The sequence below is a fragment of the Micropterus dolomieu genome, linkage group LG04, assembly GCF_021292245.1.
Source record: "Micropterus dolomieu isolate WLL.071019.BEF.003 ecotype Adirondacks linkage group LG04, ASM2129224v1, whole genome shotgun sequence".
Classification (NCBI taxonomy): domain Eukaryota; kingdom Metazoa; phylum Chordata; class Actinopteri; order Centrarchiformes; family Centrarchidae; genus Micropterus; species Micropterus dolomieu.
Genome location: NC_060153.1, coordinates 4530986 through 4547330, shown reverse-complemented (window position 1 = coordinate 4547330; position 16345 = coordinate 4530986). Strand labels below are relative to the sequence as shown.

At 39.1% G+C, this 16345-nt stretch overlaps 2 protein-coding genes across 5 annotated transcripts in view; one reads left to right on the top strand and one right to left on the bottom strand.

The window, feature by feature from the left end:
* chtf18 (CTF18, chromosome transmission fidelity factor 18 homolog (S. cerevisiae)) overlaps nt 1-10597 on the bottom strand; it is an 18085-nt gene extending 7488 nt beyond the window's left edge. The window contains exons 1-20 of the mRNA XM_046048178.1: nt 10348-10597; nt 9097-9174; nt 8864-9014; nt 7725-7914; nt 7417-7509; nt 6863-6915; nt 6625-6766; nt 6282-6506; nt 6098-6195; nt 5868-5991; nt 5615-5751; nt 5409-5502; nt 5196-5294; nt 4978-5108; nt 4072-4186; nt 3673-3897; nt 3299-3448; nt 1998-2128; nt 278-422; nt 47-142 (exon numbers count right to left, since the gene is read on the bottom strand). Coding sequence (XP_045904134.1) covers nt 47-142; nt 278-422; nt 1998-2128; nt 3299-3448; nt 3673-3897; nt 4072-4186; nt 4978-5108; nt 5196-5294; nt 5409-5502; nt 5615-5751; nt 5868-5991; nt 6098-6195; nt 6282-6506; nt 6625-6766; nt 6863-6915; nt 7417-7509; nt 7725-7914; nt 8864-9014; nt 9097-9174; nt 10348-10435 — 2565 coding nt within the window. The 5' untranslated portion in view covers nt 10436-10597. The remainder of the gene's footprint in view (nt 1-46; nt 143-277; nt 423-1997; nt 2129-3298; nt 3449-3672; nt 3898-4071; nt 4187-4977; nt 5109-5195; nt 5295-5408; nt 5503-5614; nt 5752-5867; nt 5992-6097; nt 6196-6281; nt 6507-6624; nt 6767-6862; nt 6916-7416; nt 7510-7724; nt 7915-8863; nt 9015-9096; nt 9175-10347) is intronic.
* A 4743-nt stretch (nt 10598-15340) lies between these two features.
* Nucleotides 15341-16345, top strand: part of slc5a10 (solute carrier family 5 member 10) — a 22940-nt gene continuing 21935 nt past the window's right edge. For all 4 annotated transcript variants that reach the window (XM_046048243.1, XM_046048242.1, XM_046048244.1 and 1 more), the window contains exons 1-2: nt 15341-15370; nt 15941-16045. In XM_046048243.1, the coding sequence (XP_045904199.1) occupies nt 15356-15370; nt 15941-16045 (120 nt within the window). In that variant the 5' untranslated portion in view covers nt 15341-15355. The remainder of the gene's footprint in view (nt 15371-15940; nt 16046-16345) is intronic.

Here is a 16345-nt window from a genome sequence, read left to right as displayed (position 1 = left end):
TGTGTGTGTGTGTGTGTGTGTGTGTGTGTGTGTGTGTGTGTCTCACCCTGATCTCCACTGTCGTCAGTTTGACAATGTTTTCCAGCCTCTGCTGATGGTTCCTGGTTGGTTTAGGACCAGCACTCTTTTTTTCTTCCTCTTTCTGCATCACACGGACACAGCGGATTATAAACACATTAGATAATTAACACACACATGGTCATGTGATTATTTACAGGCTCTACTGTACAGAACAAACCCACACTCTGTTGGGCACAACATGTATCTGAAGTCTCACCGCTGCAGGATTTCGTTGGAGCATCAGTTGCTCGGCTCTCCTCATCTTCTCTAGCTCCATCTCTCTGCTGATGGTTTGTTTGGCCTGATACGTCAGCTGACGTCGTGGAGGCAGGCTCGGAAACCTCACTACCTCCTCAACACGCCTGCAAAAACACATGCAAAGTAAATAGCTCTACATAAACATGAACAGAATTTACACTAACGCACGCTTTAACAGCATTTAGCTGACACAGAGGTGAACCATGTCAGATGACAAACAAAATAACAAAAAGCTTCCACTTTTGGTGCCATGTTTTCCAGACTAAAACCCTGAATCTGTCATTTTCTAAAACCTTAATCCTCTTACTGGTGATCTCCATCTTTCTCCCACTCCCACTCCCACACACACACAGCACATGCCCTGTAAACTCTCACTTGATGCCTGATGGACCTAAATATAACTAAAGATAATACCAGTCTATGTGACTGTGAGCTATTTATTGCAAGTCATCTCTATAAAATATCAGCCGTGTTATCATCAGAACTTGACAAAATCGAATAAAAGAGCTTGGAACTCAAATTGGATTATTCACTATGCAGCTAATATTAAGTAGTTTAACCTCTAGCTAACACTTTTACAGTAACTGTTTAGTTATCAGAGGTGTACAGATAATCACATCATCTATGATATCTGTATCAATCTTTTACTACAAATTAGGTATAATTTACAATACATGTACATTTATTTACCTTTAAGTTACTTACATTTTGCTCTCTCTTAGTGTAAAAACAAATATAACTGCAAATATAGGCGTGACTGCATCCCCGTCTAGTGAGGGCACTGAGAAAGTTCCACATTAAAGCAAATAATGATTAAAGGTGTTAAATGTCTTTTGGCTCAAAAAACAGACAGATTTTATATGAATAAGATTTTTCTGTATGTCTCTCCCTACTCAATGCCTCCAAAACCAGGCAGTGTTAATAATTCTGCCACAGTCTGACCAATCAACAACAGTGTCCCAAAAAAAAAAAAAAAAAAAGGTGTCCAATTAAATGATTCTGACTGGGCGTATCCGCTGTCTGTGATGTTAAATGTTTATATCCACAATTGTGTTCTACGTCTTTCTCCATGAGGTATCAGAGTGTGGTGTTGTGGTGAGCTTGAGAAGGCAGGTACAGGAAGGCGTAGATCAGAAGAAGCAGCAGTAGAGCTAAGACTAGAGGCAGGCCCCAGTCGTTGGTGACCAGTACCGTCTCACAGCGAGCCTGCAGGAAGGAGCCATGCTCCTCACCCTCGGCCGGCATGACTGAGATGCACAGCTAGTTATTCCATTCAACATAAACCAGAGTGTCTGCTGTCCTCACATGAAGGTCCAAGATGAACGACGATCTCCCACATTAAAGCGTGAAGTGTTTGAACCAAAATGTGCTCAGTTCAGCTCCTTTCAGTTTAGTCTTTTAATTTAAACATACCTCAATATATCAGATTGTCTCTTGCTTTCTTTAAACTTCTTTCCTCCTAATTTCACTGCTCTAACAATTCAACCCTCATTCACCCATCCATTCATCTCTCCGTCCATCCACCTGCAGCCTGCTACTCTGCTCCCACACTACTACCATCACCCACAAGCACACACCAGGTGTTGAGGAGCTTATTCACTAAGCCTCCATACAGAGAACCACAGTGTGGACAAGAACAGTGACCTTCAACACCTCAGTGTGTGTGTGTGTGTACTCACGGCTCCAGCATGTACGTGTACTGTCCCTCGGGGGTGCGGTCCTGCCTGTATGAGAGGTTGTATGCCAGCATGGTATCGATCAGCTCTCGCATCTGCTCTTTCTCTCTGCTGCTGAACAGCTGCGGATTTACCTGCAAGAAACACACAGGATTTGAGATTAGACTGGCATTATACATAATATTTGTTTCTTATAAAACCCGACCCATACAAATATCTAAAATTCATCACAACTCACACACCCAACCTTATCAGCTATCCCGCTGTCCTGAGTTTGATGCACCAACACATGCATAAAGGATTCACTAAAAGAAAAACACCTAATGCATATTTAGAGTGAAAAATCAAACCTTAAACTGTCCAAAACTACTAAAATTAGACTCTTAATCCTGTGTGCACATAATTTGTTAAGAGAAATTGTGAGTAAAATCATAGTTTTGTTTATTTTTAATCAACGTTCCATGGTGTTTGTTTTAGGACAACATTTAGTGGTTAGTTTACTCTCATCACAAAAAAAACAAAACAAAACAATTTCACAAGAAGACTGACAATTACTACCACAACTAGTTTTTAGCAGAGACACATTTGTTATTATTTGCTGAGGTTGAGATGTACCCCGCTGCGACTTCTGTCACCATACCAGTACAATTAGTGGAATTTTTTTTAAATACAAACATTAGAAAATTACATTTGTAGCAACGCATCTCTCTACATTTGACAAAATACAATCAAGTGTTGCAATAAAAGGGGTACACCTGCACACTTACTCCATGGCACAAAAGTTTAATAATGACAGCATTATTACTTGCCCTGACCTGACAAAAATCTGAGTAGGATGGGTATTTTTTCATTGACACTATTTTCTGATAGCCTAGCACCGGCGTGATGTGCCTATAATTACTCTTCTTCACCTAAAATTCACTCCCTGGCCACTTTCTTAGGTACACAAGTTAATGCAATCGAATACAATTTGTTCTGCCACAAAGATTACTATATTAAAATGTATTTCTAATATTCTTCCTCCCTCTCAATATAATGCAGTCCAGTTCAACAACTTCAATAATAAACATATAGTTAAATTAATATTTCTCTGTAACTGAAGCAACCAGGGTATTACTAAATGCTTAAATGCACTGCCACAGAAATAACTCATTGAAGTAATCACTGCAATCATATAAATCCATCTGTATTTTCTGGCAGGTCCACACATGATATATAGATGCATTGCTGCAATACCCGGGGGCCCAGTTCCTACATTTACAAACAGACACATTCACAGATAAACTGTATATGCTTTTACATACAGGCCGCAGTCTGGGACAGATGATGTCGAGGAGCAGTGTGAGAATATCAAGGGTCAGGCTGAGCTGGCTGATCCTCGTTCTGATGCATGCTGGAATGTCAGCCAACATGGTGGACAAGGCGTTCTTGCTACTGAGGAGCCGTGAAGAGGCCTGGAGGGGACACAAAAATGACTCAGGAGTGATATCTCAGTTGTTATCATCCAGATTTCCCTGCCTATAACATCTCTGTATGTGTTTGTTCTTTGATTCTTGTTTGTTTGTTTTTCTATTCGTTGCTTATTTTATTTGTCTTCATCCAATTTAATGTGCCGTTTCTTCAGTTTTGTATGTTTTCATCACATTGCTTCTCAATTGTGCATGTAGTTGATTGGTACCTCGTGTTGGCTGTGGGGGTAGCTGAGGCGGGGCACGTGCGTGTGGGCAAACAGGAAGTGGAATGAGACGGACAAGAAGGGCAGGTATCTCATGAGAGAGAAGTTCTGCCCGTGCAGAATCTCTTGGTTCAGCCTGTCGGAGAACGACAGCCACTCCAGAGCCTCACATACACTCTGCAGGTTGGGGTCCCTCACACGCATGGACAAATAATTATCATACAGACCCTGAGAAAAAAAGTGATAATATCACACCTAAGACATTATAATGTAGTGTTTTACTATCCATGAATATACAGTAAAGCTTAAATGTTGTTTCAGAATATTCTTTTTGATGCGAGTAAATCATGGGGCATGTTTCATATATCTATAAGTAATATATGAGGAAGGAGTGTTGATTACCTGAGAAACCTTTTCATACTCTCCTGTAGATAAAGCCAAGTGTAGAATGTGCTGAAACCTCTGAGCTCCACCTCCTGACCCTGGTGCCTCCTCAAACCCCTCACCAATACGTTTCCTGAAAGAACAAGGACAAAACAGAGGCAGAGAGAGGTAACAAATACAGTAAGACCATATCAACCTTTGATTCAAAAGGTGAGACAAGTTGAAATTTGCAAAAAAAACCTGGAGTGTCTTTTTATTTACTCTCTTTTCTGTGACGACGTTGCCCTGTTCTCATTACTGCTCACAGATCAAAGTACAAAATGAAAGTCTGTCACAGACAAGAGAAAGGACAGACTTATGACTACTATAAACTCTTTACTGTTGACTTGTTTTGACTAGATTACAAATAGGGTTTCTGCAACTTTCACCAAATTAGATTGAACTTTCAGAGACATTTTTAATACCACATAAAATGGATTATAATACCTGTTTCACAATCATACGGGCCAAATAAAATGCATGTATTGACTTGTATAAACAATAACTTACCGATTTACAGGTTAGGGGTTGTGGGTCAATACAATAATATACTGGGGAGCCAGTTTTTGTTAAAATCACATACAAAAGAAATTGATAACTAACATTGATTGTCAGGAAACTGAAATGACACAAAATACAAACTTACCAAACAGTCATGGATCCCACCAAACAATGCATTGTACTAGGAGCACAACAGCATGCAGAAGCTTTGGTTCATTTAAATCTTTTTGGCTAAACTGGAACTTTGGCTGCCTTTAGTGAATGTGGCTGTTTCTGAAAAAAATGTCTAAGCATCCAGCAAATGTACAAACACAATTTCATAATAACCCCCCACCCCATCCCCCCACCCCAAAAACAAACAAACTCTGGCAGGATATACCTTACCTTTTTGTTCGGTGCAACTGGAAGATCTCCTGCCACAGATGGAACAAGCCTTTGTTCTGGTCCTTCTGCCCCACAGAGATACACTGGATGGTTCTGGAGTCCACCTGCTTGTGGCCGCGACCGTGGAGGAACTGTAGAGACAAGAATGCATGCTGTGATGTTATAATACTGTCTACTACTGAACAGCTCGTGCTGTCCTTCACAGTACTGCCACTCACCTGTAGTGTGTTGATGCAAGACCTGATGTCATTATCAGTCTTCTCACACAGTGACATCAGAGTGCCTGTGTCTGCCTTCATCCCCTGCCGGAGTGAGATCTGCACACAAAAACTCAATGTAAACCTACATTTTTAGTGTGTTCGAAAATGCTTGTGTACTCCTATGTGTTACTGTAAGTGTGTGTGTGTGTGTGTGTGTGTGTGTGAGCTGACCTCTGACAGTCTCTGTGCGAGGCGGGAAGGCTGCGTTTGGGGGAAAGTCAGGAGGAAGGCCTGCTGCCTAAGAGGTCTGAGAGCTGGAACATAACTAGAAGGAAAGAGAGGTGATCAGAAAATGGCTGCAAAGAAAACTTAAAATCAACACAGACAGACAAAATGTACAATTTGATGCTATTGTTCAACACCACAGTCTCTCTTACAGGTCGTTACAGATGCAAATGATTGGTCGAAGCAGGATGGACTCCTTCTTCTTTTTCTTCTTTGCCGTCTCTGTGCCAGCCTCCCCGCCGTGTCCGTCTTTCCTGTTCAGAGTTGCTAACAGAATGTTGATTGCAGCCTGTCGAACACCACAGATGAAGGAAAAGAAAGACATTTATAACCAGGGTTGAAGGAGTGCATTAACACTGAAATCAATTATTTTGCTGTTAATGACTTTAAGTGTCCAGAACATACCGCAGGTGCTCCATCAATCTCATCAATAATGAGGCAGTTCGGCCTCTCATTGGCTCCTAAAACGGACTTCATCTGAGTTGCTGTGTCGATGCGTTTCTGGAATACCTCTGCACTGCGATCATCACTGCAAAAACATCAACAGTACCACTGAGGTCACCACAGGAGGATTACTGCAAACCTAATTCTTAAGATTTACTACTATCATTATGTCATTATTAGGTTTGTCTAACCTGGCATTTATTTCCACCACATTATACCCAGCATGCTTTGCTATGATGTGGGCCAGGGTGGTCTTCCCCAAACCTGGAGGACCAGACAACAATGCCACCTAAAGAAAGATCAAAATAAATCATGTTTTGAATAACAACTAAGGCTCATTAAGGTGAAATTGTATTGACATGCAGGTGTGGTTACCTTGAATTTGGGTCGTTTGTACTGGTCCAGTTCAGCATCCAGTAGCTCCTCTGTCATCTCAATCTTGCTCTTGAAGCGATTTGGATTCTGATTTGCTTGATTGGTTTTGAATGAGTTCAGGGTGGGAGCCTGTCTTTCAGACCTGGCAGGGCGGGGCTTCCTCTCTCTTCCGAACACAACGGTGTCCCAAAGTTTCAACCACTTGAGCAGACAGCGGTTGGTGAACTACAATGAAACAGTCCCACACAACTGGCATCAGTGTAGGATACTTGGACTTATCATTCACTTAGCATGTATGTAGACATGGGCGATAAGTTATACAGAAACACTAAACATTACTTACATCATCACTGAGAAGCTCTGTGTAGTGTCGGGGAGAGAATCTGTCCACCCAGAGTCGAGAGTTTCGGCCCTCTGTGTCTTCAGGATCGTCCTTCTCTTCATCGTCTCTGCTTTCAGGCTGAACAAACACCTCGTTCACGCTTCTGAAATGTGACATTAAAAAAAACAAAAAACAATGGAATCAGATTTTTGATGCATCAGTGTGTACATGTGTGAGAGACAGACGGGTTGTGAGTTACCTGGCCAGCACCTCTGTAAGTTGCAGAGATTCTTCCACAACCTGCTGGTGACGCTGCATGATTTCAAAGAAAGAAGACATTTGAACTTTGCAATCTCGACAATCTCATGCTGTTGTGCAATTAATTTATAATAATAATAAATAAATCCTAAAAGTACAATAAAGTGAATCACTGTGTGTGTGTGTGTGTGTGTGTGTGTGTGTGTGTGTGTGTGTGTGTGTGTGTGTGTATATAAAGTTATTCATTTGTCAAATGAATTAGTGTATTAATTGTTATTTAAAGCTGCAGGCTTGTAACTTAAAATGATGTAAACATTCACTCATTACAACATGAGATTGCTCAATCAGACATAATATAACAATATCACAATGTTTTTTTGGCAGCAGATAAACTCAATTCTTTGGGTCGGTGTATTTGTCTAATCATAATCAAAATGTTTGGATTTAGGGAAACTGATTAAACCATTAGCACTTGTGATTACTGAGAATCAACAGTGTGGTTATGTGCATGCTACTTGGCGATTATACACAAACAACTGCAGCCTGGTCACTCACCTTCTCTGCCTCTTGTTCTCTCAACACACGTATTGGCACCGCCAGCAGCCCCAGTGCACCATGGGAGTTTGGTTCCATTCTGGAATCCACTACCTGGAGACACACACACACACACACACACACACACACACACACACACACACACACACACACACACACACACACACAGATGAATGCAAATAAATACATCATATATAGGCCCAGCACACTGGAGGTATGTATGCTGACAGTAAATCAGGGTTAAGACAAGCCCACAATGTTTGTTTAACATTGAACATCACAAATGATTAACTGCTGAGGAGTTTAACCTTTGTCCCTTCGTCTTCTTTTTGTCTGAGGTACACCCGACTCCCCGATGAGTCTGTCACACTGATGTAGTCTCCCTCTAAAGGAGGCCTCCTCAGCACATGCAGTGATGCTGGCGCCACTGTGGGAAGTCGCCTGGGCGTCTCTAGGATTTCAGCAAAGCCACTGATATCCAACACAGCTGGGGTAGACCTAAAACACACAAAACATGTTCAGAAATCTGCTGTACTGTGTATCAAAGGCTGGTTCAATTTTTAAAATATAAATAATGATAAATGTTCACCACGTGCTACAACAGGCCGATATTATGTCTTTATAGTTCTACTTTTTGTCTGAGCAACAATCAAAAATACCAGTGGTATTCAAATCATGATCACATAAAACAGGAAAACAGCAAATCCTTATGTTGTAAAGAGCAAATGTTTGGAATTTTTGTAACTGTCAATATAAATCTTGCATGCTGTATATAGACATGTATACATGCAGATACTGTACATAACCACCCTTATCATGTAAATGAAGTATTCTATTTCATTACCCATTCATTATTTATTCCTTTGCACCTTTTGTTTACAATTTACAGAAATGCTTGACTGTATATAGACATTGTATGTTGTTGCTCATTGTTGCTTTTTATTTGTACACACACACACACACACACACACACACACACACCTATTTTTCATCTACTTGTATATACATAATAGTTAAATGTTTATTTTAAACAAACTTTGTTCAGCTTTGTTGTCCTTGTTTTTAGCTGTGTGTCGATTTCTAATTTCCTGTAATTGTTCTTGGAACTTTGTGTAATATGCTGACCAACTGATTTTCTGTCTATCAAATGATTAATTGACTGAATTGAATGAATGCAAAAGATACAAACTTTAAAAAGTGTATTGAACAAAACGGCAGTTTAATGGTCTACACCAGTGATGTGTCACCAGCTACAGGTCAGGCGAGAGCTTTCGTGTCTCTATAAACATCACACTCCCATGTTTCATCCTTGTGATGTCCTGCAGAGCTAATGCACAAAATGTCTGCATTCTACTGATGTCTCGTTTTCCCTCATCACATTCCATAACATGGACCGTTTCCCCTGGCAGCTGACACTGTTTAACACTGGTCAATGCACCTCTCTTACCTAAAAGTGCGAGTGGGTTCATACTGCTCTGGGGAGGACGGCGGTGTGATGTCATCACCCTGTGCCGGGGCTTTGCTCTCTTGAGTTTGCTGTGAGTTGAAAAGTCGCTTGGCCACTCCTGCATCCTGCTTCTGCCGCTTCGCCTTTGGGGCTGCAAGGACAAAGTCGGATTTAAGGTACAAACTTACAGCAACAAACAAACACAACAGGGACAAAAACACTTGTGAACTCACTGATGGGCTGATCATCCAGCAGGTGCTCTATGTCAGCAACGCTGTCTCCTGGACCCTGCTTCTGATGTCCTGAGTCCTCTAAGCCATTCAAGCAAATACACACACATATAATTAATGTTGAAGTGATACGTTGGTAACACAATCAATACAAAAATAACTGATAACATTTTTGATAATAAATTAATCTTGTGTTTGGATTTTGTACAGCCAGAAAATTTTTTTATTAATCTAACTTCTGGCTCTGGGAAGTTGTGACAGGCAGGTTTCACAACTTTCTGACATTTGTTTGACTAAATGATTACTTGAGCTAAACAAATAAAGACAACACTTCATAATAGGCTTGGAGATCACTTTTGAAGTCTACCTTAAACACTTCAATCCCTCGGTCCTACTAGCTCTGGGCAATAAAATAATAATGATAATTGTCACAATTTCATTTTCCAACAATATAACAAATGTTCAATAAATGTTTGATGAACAAATTAGCACTTTTTTTTTCTATCAAGATATTTATTTTGTTGAGGAAGAGGGACTAAAATAATAAAATAATAATTTTTGCTTGTTGTTATTGTGATATTTATTGTGATAATTATTGATATGGAATCATATGAAATATTTTATTGCAATAACATTTTTGGCCCCATCGCCCAGCTCTGTGTTCCACACAAGGGCTCTGGGCAGCCACACATTATTAAAACCCACAGAACAGGTTCACTCAATAGGGAGGGTATGAGAGGATTAGATATAGTTTGAAAATTGTTAGATTGTTTTCATTGTGTGTGTGGGTGTGTGTATGTTGAGGTGAGTGAATGAGGGAATAAAGGTGTATATTTTTTTTCTGTCAACATGAAACCAAATAAAAAATTGTTCTCACACCAAGGAAGAGATAGAACTGACGGACAAAATAGCGTCAAACAGCGTGGATTAATTATATTTTTACAACCTTACAGCAAATTAGAGAGGAAATGATCAATGCAATCTGGATGTTAATGGGTTAATCTTACGCATGGACAATGATGCACTCGTGTGTTGCCTACCAAAGTGAGTGCTAAGTTAGATTTGTCCAAGAATTATTTTTAAAAGATTTAATATATGAGCTGACAGTTGCTTCAGTGTAATTACCTCCGATGCTCCATCGGAGCAAACAGAGACAGCTGGGGTCTGTGTGTGATGTTTTATGTGAGTGGAGATTAATATAACAGTTTAAACTCAAGTTATAAAGTCTGTTAGCTAACGTTAGTGGTTCCTCACCCTCCATCTGAGCCAACACTTCCAGCTCGTCGGCGAACTGGTCCTCGAAGTCGTCCTGTATCTCGAAGAGTTCGTCATATTCGTCCATATCGGCTTGGACAGGTGCACAGTACAACCAGAGACCCGGTAAGTTGTTTAGTCTAAAGACAAACAAACTATTAATCCGTTTCTCAGAAATATTGTTCCCGTTGCTTTTTCAGCAGCCTCCCTTATTTCCCGGCAATTTTTTGTTGTGAAGTATTACTTCCGGGTAAAGCGAGTCATCCGTTCTCTGATTGGTTATTAAAACTTTTCTCTGCTCCCGTCATGCTCCGTGGGGATGAACACTTTTCTTTAAATTTAAGAAATTTGGGGGGTTAAATGTCCATCATCTCCTGTAGACTATGGTTGTGACATGTGTAGCCTGCATTACTGGCATGAAAACGCAAAGACCACGTTGTTTTACTTTGACCGATCAGGATAAACAAGTTCTACCTGAGGGTGGCACTACATCTTTATATCTTCATAAGGTGTACAAACATCTTTATATCCTCACATGGTGTACAAATTAGGTAAAGTAAAAAGGTATCCTATGTAATAACATTTTAAAGTGTATTTTAAGTAGTCTCGTTTATCACACTTTTACAGGAAGCTTTATTTAACTTTTTATTTATAGCCTGAAATGTGTGAAGGTTTTATATTGTAATTTGTGTGTCTTTCTTGAATAGGCTTGGCTCTTAATTTGCATACTTATATTTATTACTTGGACAAATATTTTCCTTTGTATGATCCACTTTGAAATTGCCTGAATCAAATTTGCTTCACTTCCTTTAGAAGTTGGACCACTGACAATTAATGACTGACTCAATGGGCTTTAGTGTTCTTTTGAATGCTCCCTGCTGGGCAGGAAAAAAAGCTCTTGTGACCAAATAAAAATACCACTAAGTGCTGTTTACTTGTTATGGAGGTGTTTATCCGTAGATGACTTTATCATCATACAGCCTGTTTCACTGCTGCTCAGATTAAAGACAAATAGGCAGCTAGGAAGTTCACAATGAAAATTCATAAACTGCTGTCCAGGATGGCATCAATGTATGTGCAACAAGGCACACTGATAATAACTGTTCGGGTAGAGAAAACTTATTATTCATTTCAATGTTTGGATATTTCCTCATCTGTGAATTACAAATATGTTTGTTTGTTTTTGTTTTTCTAACACTTAAATCTCAGCACATATTTTCTCAGTATCACACAATCGCTCCAGATAATGCACAGGGAAACTATACAGAATAAGGTGCTTAAGATGTGAGTCTGTTTTGATCTGCAGCTTGTCTGAATTCTCGGCTGCAGACTGGTCTTCCTTGATTTCTGTTGCGGACTATCGAGCCCCATTTTCACACACTCAGACGCTCACGTGCACATGCCATGTGAAGCATGTTAAGGTGTGCATGCAGACACAAATACATGAACATATGCAGGAAGCTTGTCTTTGTCCCTCTATTATGAGAACACTTATGACATCTGTGATGGAAAGTACCGCAAGTATTGTCTTAGTCCAAGTTTGAGGTAGCCTACCTGTATTTTACTTGAGTATTTCCATTATATGCCACTTTATACTTTTACTTTTTTACTGTTACTACAGTTAAGAGTGACATGTTTTGCTTTTTACTCCACTACATGTATTTGTCAGCGGTAGTAACTGGTTATTTGCATATTCAGATTAATAATACAATATATAATCAACAAATAAATTATGATGTATTGTTAAAATACTTTAATAAAACTTTATTGATTGCTTGGTGAAATTCACAAGTAAAAAAAAATAAGCCCCATCTTTACCAGCTGCAACCGGCTGCAACATTAAAGTAATGCACACATTAATGCATCTTTGATTATGATTCAGTAATATAATATACATTACCCAAAAATGGGTGATTTTGCATAATGCATACTTGTCATTATTGTACTTTCAATACATTTTGATGTAAAATTGTGAATGCAGAATTTTACTTGTAACAGTTTTTCTACAATGTAGTATTGGTTACTTTTACTAAAGTAAAATATCTGAGTGCTTCTTCCACCACCTCAAAATGATATATTAAATTCAATGAATTTATGTATTTAGATGTGTTAGTTACTTTTCTTGTATTTGCCATGTAGACCTACTGGAAATTGATTGGCGAGCAATTCTAAATTCTTCTAAATGCCAAGTTATTTGTACTGTGGACTGTTTTCAATAAAAGTTTTTGTTGCACACAAAATCGTCATTCGTCTTAAGCTTTGACATTTTGTTCTGTGTGTGAGTGTGTTTGTGTGAAGGATTAATGATGATGTTTGTGACGTCAGGGTGTCTCTACCATCTGCTCCTTGTAGCAGACAAACACTGGGTACGTGTGACACGGAGTTAATTTCACACCAGGGAGTACAAAAGCAAACTCTTCCCAATTCCTCTCGGCCTTCTCGTCCTCTCATGTTGTCTGTGAAAAATGTCCAGATGTGTTTAAAGTAACTACAGCAGTTGAAACGCAGACTTAACCTCTAGCCTGGTTATTTGTACTTCAAAAATCATGGATAAAAAACATGCAACCAAACGCAAAGGTGGTTCTGACAAGTTGAGCGAGAAAAAAAGAAGTCGCTTGAGGCAGGTGCAGCAAAGTGCCTCAAAAAGAGACTTTTCTTTTGGTGCTGCTGCTGCTCCTACTGTTAGTCTCAAATGAGATAGCTAACAGTTACATAGGTATCAGTAAGACATTAATATGATGGCTTACTGTTTTTTGTTTGATTAGCTTAGATACTAACCACAAGTCCAATCTGTTTCTGGATGACCTGGCTCAGAAGGCCCCAACAAAATGGAGACACACCATGGTAAACTTTTAACAATGTGTTTATTTAACGTAAATAAGTCAAATCAAGAATTAATTAAAATTAACATGATTAAAATGAAACAAAACTACTAAACGATGAATGTTGACCCAGTAATTCTCAACTTGCTGTATCTACTGTCTAGTTGAAATTATTCTGTACCACTACTGCCTACCTTGCCTAATGGTAAAGTTGACCCCTGTCTAGTACTCCTAGGACTAGTATACCAATAAAGGCATAGGCCTACTAATATCATAACATTATGAACTAATATTAAATACTACCATTTAAATATTTTACTTATAGTGTTATGTTTTAGTGGTATACCAACATTATATCCTGATCCTAATCCTAATTAATCATCTACGATAAGGATAATCCTGCTGTTGACAGGGATAGCCAGGGCCAGGAAGTTAGTGCCCCTTCAAATGTGGATTTGTTTTCCAGGCCAAAAGTAGACGCCTTAGACTGCTTCTTCCATTACATTTATTTATTGTACTTAATGGCTCAGCTGAGGTGATTGGTTTACCTGATGTAGGAAATTCATTTTAATGGATAATTTTGACTTTACTCTACTTTACTTACTTTTTTTGTCAAGGATATATATTTCTGAAAATATGCCAGAGTTAGCCAAAAAGGCTTATTTTCATCTGTACTCTCTGGGCCGTCAAAAGTTAAAAGCACAAACGTTAGAATAAAATACAATCAATAATAAAAGGAATGAAAATATGCAGATACAAATAACGCCTACACTACATAAAGATAGATACAAGACAGACAGCTCTCATGAAAAATAGCATGACAGCACAATATTTGGTTTGGTGAAATGTGGATATTATGTAACCTATGATAAGCAGGAGCAAGCTGTTAAACTGACTATAATAATGACAATAATAAACAAACATTTTGACATGTACTTATCTTGCATAAAATTCTCAAGAATTCAGAGCCCCTGACAAATGCTTTGTCCGGAGAGTGAGCTGACTAGAGACAAATCAGTCAGCAAAACCTCAAACATTTAATTTTTTGGAGTAACATCTTCAAAAAAAAAAAGCTCATTTTATAACATTAGGTGTCACAGTTTTCACAAGTTGTCTCAATGGAGTAAAATTCTTCATATGGACTTTCAGATTATTTCCTAAAAGTTACTGAATGAAACTATAAACAGGTAAAAACTGTTATCTCTCTCCCACACTTTCACTGACCCTACTTAGCACTTACCAGCAAATGTTTGTGTGTTTAGACGCTAATGATTATAAACTTGTCATTGCCAATTATTGACCGTGTGTGTGTGTGTGTGTGTGTGTGTGTGTGTGCATGCATCAGCGCGGACTCTGGTCCACATGAGCATCTGCCGTAGTCCACTGCTCGCCCATACCATGCACTCCATTATCCCCTAGCACAGCGTGTGTGTCAGCGCAGCAGGTGCCACATTAAGGTGATGTGTTTAATCATCAATTCAACCGAGGGACTGCCCCTCTTCACACATACACGAAACACTCAGACTTTCTGTAACAGCAAGGTCAGCTGCTAGTTCAGACAAGAAGGGACTTTTACCAAAGGCTGGAGTGTGTGTGTGTTCATGTTAGTAAGATAGTTATTTTTGTATAGGTGTTGCAACAGAAGTGAGCATTTAAAGGCCGAGGTTGTTTATGAGACTGTCTGGTGGTTTGCACGTTTTTAGGGAGTGTTATGAGTTCTTTTTGGTGTTCAGGGTGTTTGCAAAGTAGGTGTACAGTGTCAGATTATGAGAGGGGGTTGACGAGACAGGTGTAAGGGTTAGATTCAACAGGTGTGTGTGTCTTTGTGTGTATGTGTATATGTGTGGCTGTAAGGGCACGACAATACAAGAAGCAAACTTGTGTGTTTTTGGTGGGGTTTTTAAGTGTGTGTGCACATTGCTGTGAACTTCTTGAAGATGTCTAACGACACCACCAACTTCTACGCCCAGCATCAGCCCTTCAGCTTCTCTGACATTGTGGTCATTGCAACCTACTTTCTTCTCAACCTCGCTGTCGGCATCTGGGTGAGAAGTGTATATATGTGTGTGTGTTTTTTTTGCTTATGTGTATGTGTGTGGATGCTCCTGTGTAACAGTTGTCTCTGTCAGTCGTCATGCAGGGTAAGCAGGAATACTCTGAGTGGATATTTCTTGGCTGGACGGGACATGGCCTGGTGGCCGGTGAGTGTGTGTAACACTGCTAAAGTTGTTTTTGTGAATAAAGGCCAAAGAGAAGTTTCCAATTCTTGTGCAGATGGTATGTGTTTTTTATCTTTAACTGGATGAATTTAAATTCATTTTTATAATCTTTGTTATACAAACATCTACAAGCTTGGATATGATTGTAAAAGAGTGATACTGATATTTGGCAGCCTGGCAGCAGGTTCAAAGACAAACATAGTTGGTGCACTATGTTTGGCAGAATTAGCAAAAATACTCCACAACAGTTCAGAGGGAAATGTTGTACTTATTACTCCATTATAGTTATCTGCTAGTTTCTTGTCAGATTAAGCTTATAAAGTACAGTATACAATGTAGTCGAAGATTGGATTAGTTTCCAAGCTTTTTGGACAACAATGTAATATTTAATATATTGTACATTTTTCTACAGAACAAGTATTTTTACTTTTGATACTTTAAGTATATTTTACTGCAATTATTTAAGTTCAATCATGAATGTAGGACTTTTACTTTTAACAGACTTGTGCATTGATGTATTGGTACTTTTAATTCCATCACTGGTGTGCACAGATTGGATCGTCTCTCTTTGCCAGTTCAGAAGGCTCAGGTTTGTTTATTGGTCTGGCTGGCACTGGAGCTGCTGGAGGCATCGCTGTTGCTGGCTTTGAATGGAATGTGAGTAGACACACATCATGCACACATCCATCCATTCAATAAAACATTATGCTATTCTAATTTATCTATTAATAGTAACTTAAGACATTGTAGTCTGGAATGAAGCAGAGCTAGCCTGCTAATCCATCAACATGTTATTTCTTTTGTGGTGTGCACAAACTATTTGTATAAGAAAAAACAACATGCAGCTACAATAACTAACTTCCCTTTTGTATCTGAGATGAAAACAATTGGCATAAGCGCATGAACATGGCTGTCTAGACCAATTGTGTATTTGTGTTTTCACTTCCTCCAACAGCT